We start from the raw sequence: 6,968 nt of genomic DNA on the forward strand, positions 1-6,968 counted from the left end.
AACACATCAACGCTGCCATTTTATCTGAATTTGAACATGATTCTGAGATATTGGCACTCAATAAGCAGATTGCTGCATTAACAGAACAGATTGCAGATCACCCTGCGATACACAGGGATCTGGATCTGGAATGTCGTAGGCTATACAGCAAAAAGACAAAAAAGCTTGAAGTTAAACGATCAGCCTTTATCGCTCAGTGGTGAGAGGCTTCTTATGACGAATACATTGCTGACAATGACTTCTCCGAGCGTGACACGACCTGTCTTTTTGACATATATAAGAAGTACATGCCCGCACGATCGCGCCTTTGGGACAACCCTTTCAGACAGGCTTCTATCGACAGCGATGAGGGCAAGCAATGCCTGCACGATATGATCTCTTTATGCACATCAACGGAGAAAGTCGTTTATTATTCCGGATTGACATCAAAAGACGGCCGATGTCCAATATGTTCGGGAGAGATGTCAAGGTTTGGCTTTTATTGCCGCCAAAATGGCTTGTATTAACTTTTTTACAGCATTGCTCCACAGGGTCGCGCAAAACACATTTTACAATGTCGACGAAAGTGCTTGGATGCTGCATTCTACCAACAATGTTACAAGAATGGCAAACACGTTTACCGCCGTATCCAGCGCTCATTTGTGCAGTTCTGCTATCTCTGTGCTGAACTGGTTCATGACACAAATGAATGGGACAGGCACTGTCAGCATCATCTGGAGAACCTTCAACCTCGTTGCGGAATCCTAACCTTTCGGTACACAACCGTCGCGGCCGGTCTTTGTCTCTTCTGCTTAGGAGATGAAAATAAGGATCCCTCAGAACGGCTCAAGCAGTGGATGACCAAAGCCACTCTTTTAAACCACATTGATGATCATCTGAAACCCTACCAGTCGAAGAAGGCAATGCGGTGTCCGCATCCGCTGTGCCAGGAGAAAGAGTACAAGGGCATTATAGGGCTTCGGCGACACTTTTACGATGTCCATTCTATTACAGAGACCCGTTCAAATTGTGTTACTCGAAAGCGGCGATGGCCGTTGGACGAGGAAACTTGTGAGAATACAGGGACCGTGGAAGGTGCGAGCTACAAGCGAATATGCAAAGAAGAGACAAGCGAGATAGAGGATTAATAGGAATCTCACGAAAAGATAGCAGCGATTCTATATTCAGTGGAACCGAACCCACTGACGGTCTCTTATCTTCTATGTACGTCTTATAGATACAGTGACACTTGAAGGGAAAATTAGGGATCCCATGAGTCCTCCACCTAGAATAGTAGCCCAAAGGTTCTGGAAAGTTTTATTCACATTATATATACCTATAATAGCTGATACCAAAATTCTATTACAAATTTATCAAATGGATCAACAAGCCTCTTGCTCTAAACCCTTCTGTTGATAAGCACCACATTTTCCTTCATATACACCGAGGCATATTACAACATATACCGCAGGCGGTTTTGCTTTGCTGAACCAGTATGGCCCCAAAAGGAAAATTCCAGTGACGGTACACATACTTAAAAGATACTACCAACACATTCCTCATGGGCTTAAAGTCAAAATAGACGTCAGTAATGACGATCCATTCCCGACCCTTTCAGCTTTCGGATCTCACGCTGCGCTGAGTCCAGCGATTCTCTTAACGATTCAATTGGAGTCTGTTGTGACTTTATCTGAGTCATCTGGGCGATCTGGGCCCATAAATTGACCTACTGTTTACTGAGAACCTGCAAAAGATTCGTGCAGAGCGCCATGAAGGTAAACTTGGTAGAATTATTGAGCGATTTTTTGGTGTAAAAATCTTGATGAGCCTTACTTTACGGATAGCCCGATCGATCTCAACCAACTCCTTCAATCCCTTCTACGGCAATTGGAATCAGACATGATCAGCTTTGCTTCAGCAGAGGCGTTGGACTGCATATTGGCATACTACAAGGTCACTATGCGCGTTCTTAATAATGCTTCTCTGCGTTTACTAATATAGTTCCCGGTTGCTTTGAAACGTTTTGTTGACGATATCGCAAATGAAGCTGTGGAATCCAAATTGATGCTGGCCTTGCTCGATATTTTCTCTCCAGTATCTGTCTTTAATATGCGCGGCAAAGTGGTTACGCAGATCGCTGGCGAGTCGGAAGAAAATAGGTCTCTTCGCGACCAACTTAACAGAAAACTGCAGGTTCTAAATCGCGAATCTGAAACCTGCCAGCAGTTTGCGGTGTTAGAGGTTACGGTATGGGAATGAAATCCAAGTTAATCTTATCGGGCTGCAAAGATCGTGGGCATCTCCGGTCAGCCTTTAAGCACATCACACCATATCCAGGTGGATCTTGAGGATGAGGTACAATCTGTTATGGAATCTTCCAACCATTCCCTAGAGCCAGAACCCATATGCGCGGAGCCAGAGCCTATCGATGACGATGAATTGAGGTTAGTTTCAAAAACGGCAGAGACGAACTCTTCTAACAGATCTCTAGAAGCTCTTGAGCCACACGAATTGTGGTTTCCAGTTCTTTCCACAACTTCTACTCGGAAGGGCAAAAAAAAAAAAACAAAAAAAGGGACAACCTGTCTGAAAACCTACTTTAATGAGTTACAGGTGACATGAGGTCAGGGGCTAATACGATGTCTTCCGTGTTTGTTACTTGAAATTTTGTTTTACAATTTAATGAAGCAATAAGCATAAATGACTAGCTGCGTGATATTGAATTCTCTACATGAATATAACAAAGCCAAATAGGACAAAGTCAAACACACAGTGAGCTAAATATGCTCAAGAACAGCTCAGTCCAGGTACACGTTAGTACGTGCGACTAGCTACCCACCTTCCCCTCCAGTTGTCCCAGATCTTTCCCCGTCTCATCTGTTGCGGACGCTGTGGCTGAGCTTCGTAATCCGGGGACTGAGACCTATCGTCATCGTATCTGTTTCCATATTCCCGCCACGATGGACGCCGGCCGGGAGGGCGACCATAGGCTGTCTTCTGCATAGATTCAATCTGTCGTCGCAAGAAATTGATTTCTGCATCGCGTGGGTTCTCTCGTTCGATGGATTTGCTGTAGGCCCGACTAGATGCTGGTCTGGCGCTTCCTTTTCTCGGTGTAGCGCGAGTGAAAGGTTCAGCAAATCGAACCTCGCTAACCTTGGAACGCTCTCGTGAGAGGGGACGAGTGCTACCAGGGCGCGCATAGGCTCTCTTTGCTGGTACATCATCTGTTTGGCCGACACGCGATGATTCGTCCTGTACTTCTTCCTCGTAGTCGCTGAACTCCTCGTCTCTAAGCATTGAATCTTGCCTGGCTGCTTTACCTGAGGCTCGGTCAAGCAGGTGCTCAAAGGACAACCCCTCTTCTCGGCGGAAGCGGATCTCCTGGGTGAGTGCCTTTTGATAGATGACACGGTCTCCCTGCAGGTTGGACCCTTTGGTAATACGACGGATAAATGTTCGGTCTTCAAGGGTGACTTCCTTGGTCTTCCACTGGACCAAGACCCGAGTGTGAGGATATTTAGCGTATGGCTGCGGCCATATAAGATCCAGTGGCTCCAGATCCTCCTCCTCATCGTCTTCAATCTTCCAACCTACCCCAATGATCCCATGGATATCCTCTCGCCCCCATTTGAAACGTTCCTCCTTCCTTTTCTCTGAGATTTGAATCTCTTCTTTCTGTTGTCCCTTTTTGCTCGACGAGAGAATACAAGGGACATCATCGGGGTCATAAGTTTCATTAGATCCCGCACGAATCCGATAAATGCCGTTGGACTCAGATCCGTAGCGTACAAAGACCTGAGAGCCTGTTCCGCGCTTCCACCAGAATAGGACCTTGCCATCTTGAAACGAGAGTTCTTGCCTCGCGCTGGCCTCAAGCTCATCCAAGTCGGTTACCTCGCCATCATAAATACTATCTTGTATGTCATGTCAACAGGCATAGCATTGAAATCCGGCATAGGCATAAAGTCCGGTAAATTGCCTTCAAAAAGCGAATCTGTGTCATTATCTTCGACCGATTGCATAACCGCAGGTCGAAAATTCTCTTCCACAAACGAACTGTTGATATTCCATTCTGCGGGCAAACCATGATCCCGATTAAAGACCTGGAATTTCTGGTGGGTGTCATGAAACACCTTCCATGCGGCTTCGATATTATTGTCCAATTTAGCTTTCTCCAGGCTGTCTTGGAAACTACCGCAGAAGCTTTGGTAAGCCATTTCAGGGATAACACCATGCTCGGAGTCAGTGCCATGGTATTTGTTGGCGTCACGTATCTTTTTGTTGACCTCTTCAAAAAACGCAGTTGCCCTGGACATATCCGGCGTACCCGAGATGAAAGAGGCCTTTAAGTCTTCGTGTACTTCCTTGGTGGTTGCTTCGCGTATAATATCAGCCACCCATGCCTTGGTGGCTTCAAGAGGGGAGGCGGCTCTTTTAGATTTTCCTTTACCCCCGCTAGGGTTGGTTTGTGGAGGTCCAGTACCAGCTGGAGCAGGAGCGGAGTTGAACTTGGAGGATTCAGACATCTTGATCGTTGAAGCAGATAGTCAAAGAAAATCTTCTTGATCTTGTTTATAGAGTAGTGAAACTGATAATTGTAGTAACCGAATGTTCAAAGGACACTGGAGAATTTAAGTCTCTTCAACAGGGGTAGGTGGTAAAATTTATAGAAGAAAACACTGGATTAATCATCTCAAGTCAACTATCAACTATTGGAAATCTGTATTGGAAAAGGCTTTAACTCTTTTCAACCTGTACTATCCCTTTGAGATGCTATTTGTCGTAGCAATTATTTCGTAATAGAACCTACACGACAGGATCTAGTAATTTACCTTAGGCCTGTAAGGATACAGTCCATAGTCATGTAATTAAGATTATTCTTCCTAACTCTTGATTCATGATGCCCTCATATGATCTGAGATAGCAACGGCCAGCGATGAAACAACTGACAAAACATGCATTTACAAAATTACTGGTTCCACCCACCCAAGGCTCGTTTGGCTCACATTGTGAGTATTTTACCAGCTGAATGACCACTTATAAAGCTGTATTTTTCCTCTTGCCTAAGACATCTTCTCTACATTCTGCCTATGAGGTTTGGGCAAAATTACACACGTCAAGTAAAATACTCAAGTATACTTTGCCAATAGTCATTTTATAAGCCTGGGTGCTGCTTAGTTAGGCTATTGATATGGTCGTAAATAAAAAGTAGCTCGGTAAACTATAGAAATCGGTGTTAATCGCCTGAACATTAAATTACAACTATTTTTAGCGGTACTTTGAGATTACTTTCTACGCAGCAGGAGTTTGCATCCAAGTAGACAGATTCGCGCAGCTGGATGTAGTATCCGATGTTAATGTTATTATTACTCGGCTAGGGTGTTCCCGGGATTTTCTCGGCGGCATAGTCAATGCTCTCAATATCTTTGAAAATACACCAGCGGCCGGTCTACTGTTGTTCTAGCCTAGCGTTTTTTGCCTCTTACTCGGCAACCACCCCTGCCAGTCAACCCGTTTCTCATCACAATCCCGTCCAGCAGTCAGGGGTATACTCTTTCCCATCCGATACTAGTTTGCCGTTCGTGCTCCTGCTGAACTATCTTCAACTTCCAAAATTTGTAAAACCCAGTTAATCCTAGTGAGATGATAGCAGATAGCCCAGTCGCAATAACCGTCAGAAGGGCCATAATCGACCAATTACCCCCCCTGGCTGTATAGATATTGATAAGGGTAGTAAGGAGCCCAGCACAGGCATTAAGACATGTCGGTCTTTCTCAGTTAGCATATCACGCTGTCCATAAGGGAAGCGTCCTAGATAGGACGTAACTTACAAAAAAAGTCGATTAGTGACCCATATGTAATTATATCTCCACCTATAAAATAGAAGCAGCAGGATAACTACACCAACTCCGAGGAACGTGCATGCGATAGCTGCCAGTGGCGGGTTCTGCACAGTGCTTGAGATGCCACTTGTCGAACCATGATTAAGCTCCTTTTGAAGTGACTCGGAATTCTGCAGAGAGGTAAATGTGCCAGGAACCACAAGATAGCCAGCTAACAGAGTCCAGCTAGCGAAGCTTGCTAAGAAATTATACGCCCAGTGGATATTATCCAGCTCTAAAAGCATATGAATGTACTCCGTATCCACAGTGAAGTTGGTTCCGGTGCGCGTTGGTTGGGGGTGTGCATCAGGTTGGGGTACATCCAAGGCGTCTTGCATTTTGTCAGGCATTTTCTCGGAATAAACATAACAAAAACTGATCAAGGTTGCTAAAAGTGAATAATATCTGCTTATAATGGGGTTAAAGTCTTCTATTACTGAGGTATATAAATCATTACCAGTAGGTATAAGTAAACCTAACAAGTAACTAACCTGTAAAATATAGAGTTTAGTAAGTATTATAATATAAAATACTCAGGTTTAATTGTTTAGCTAATAATGTATTTTATCTTCTATAATATAGTTAGCGCCTAGAAATTACAAAAAAGCTATCCGGTGGAGATAATTAGCGACATAAGCCGAGAATATTTACTAAGTAATGAAAATAGGGCCGTAGTACCCTCGGCTTAATGTAATAGATTACACCTTTTTTTCAGCGCCCCAATTGTGCCTTTTGTGCAATCGTGCATATAATATTAGTTGGCCGAAGACACCAGCTTCCAGACTTGATTTTGAGAAAAGGATGCTAGATAGCGTTAGTTGCTGGACTTTGATCGGAGATGTTTATTTCATCCGACACATACTTTGAGAAGTTGCTCTATTGTCGCCGAGCATGGAGCACCGGCAAAGTCTCCCGCGAGCAGTCTTACAGTCCCACCCGTCTCTTCAGCCTTATCCAGGCGAAGCAGGTTTCGTGTTATAGCACAGACCGCCTGTAGATCCTGGGCCTTCCTGCGCGGGTTCGATGCACGGATCATACTCTCGCCAACATTCCCTAGCCACTGTCAGCCATCTGGAAGTGGTTCTGTCAGCGGGCATACTGACC

General features: G+C 44.7%; 1 protein-coding gene across 1 annotated transcript; it reads right to left on the reverse strand.

Annotated features, from left to right (window-relative positions):
• Positions 1-2,793: 2,793 nt before the first annotated feature.
• Positions 2,794-4,508, reverse strand: LDX57_004102 (uncharacterized protein; the record flags this gene model as incomplete). Its single annotated transcript, XM_046085754.1, has 2 exons — positions 2,794-3,892; positions 4,036-4,508. 2 exons carry the CDS (start codon positions 4,506-4,508, stop codon positions 2,794-2,796), a joined length of 1,572 nt encoding a protein of 523 aa, XP_045941717.1.
• Between the last annotated feature and the right edge of the window lie 2,460 nt (positions 4,509-6,968).

This window comes from Aspergillus melleus (assembly GCF_016097325.1).
Source record: "Aspergillus melleus strain CBS 546.65 chromosome Unknown contig2, whole genome shotgun sequence".
NCBI lineage: Eukaryota > Fungi > Ascomycota > Eurotiomycetes > Eurotiales > Aspergillaceae > Aspergillus > Aspergillus melleus.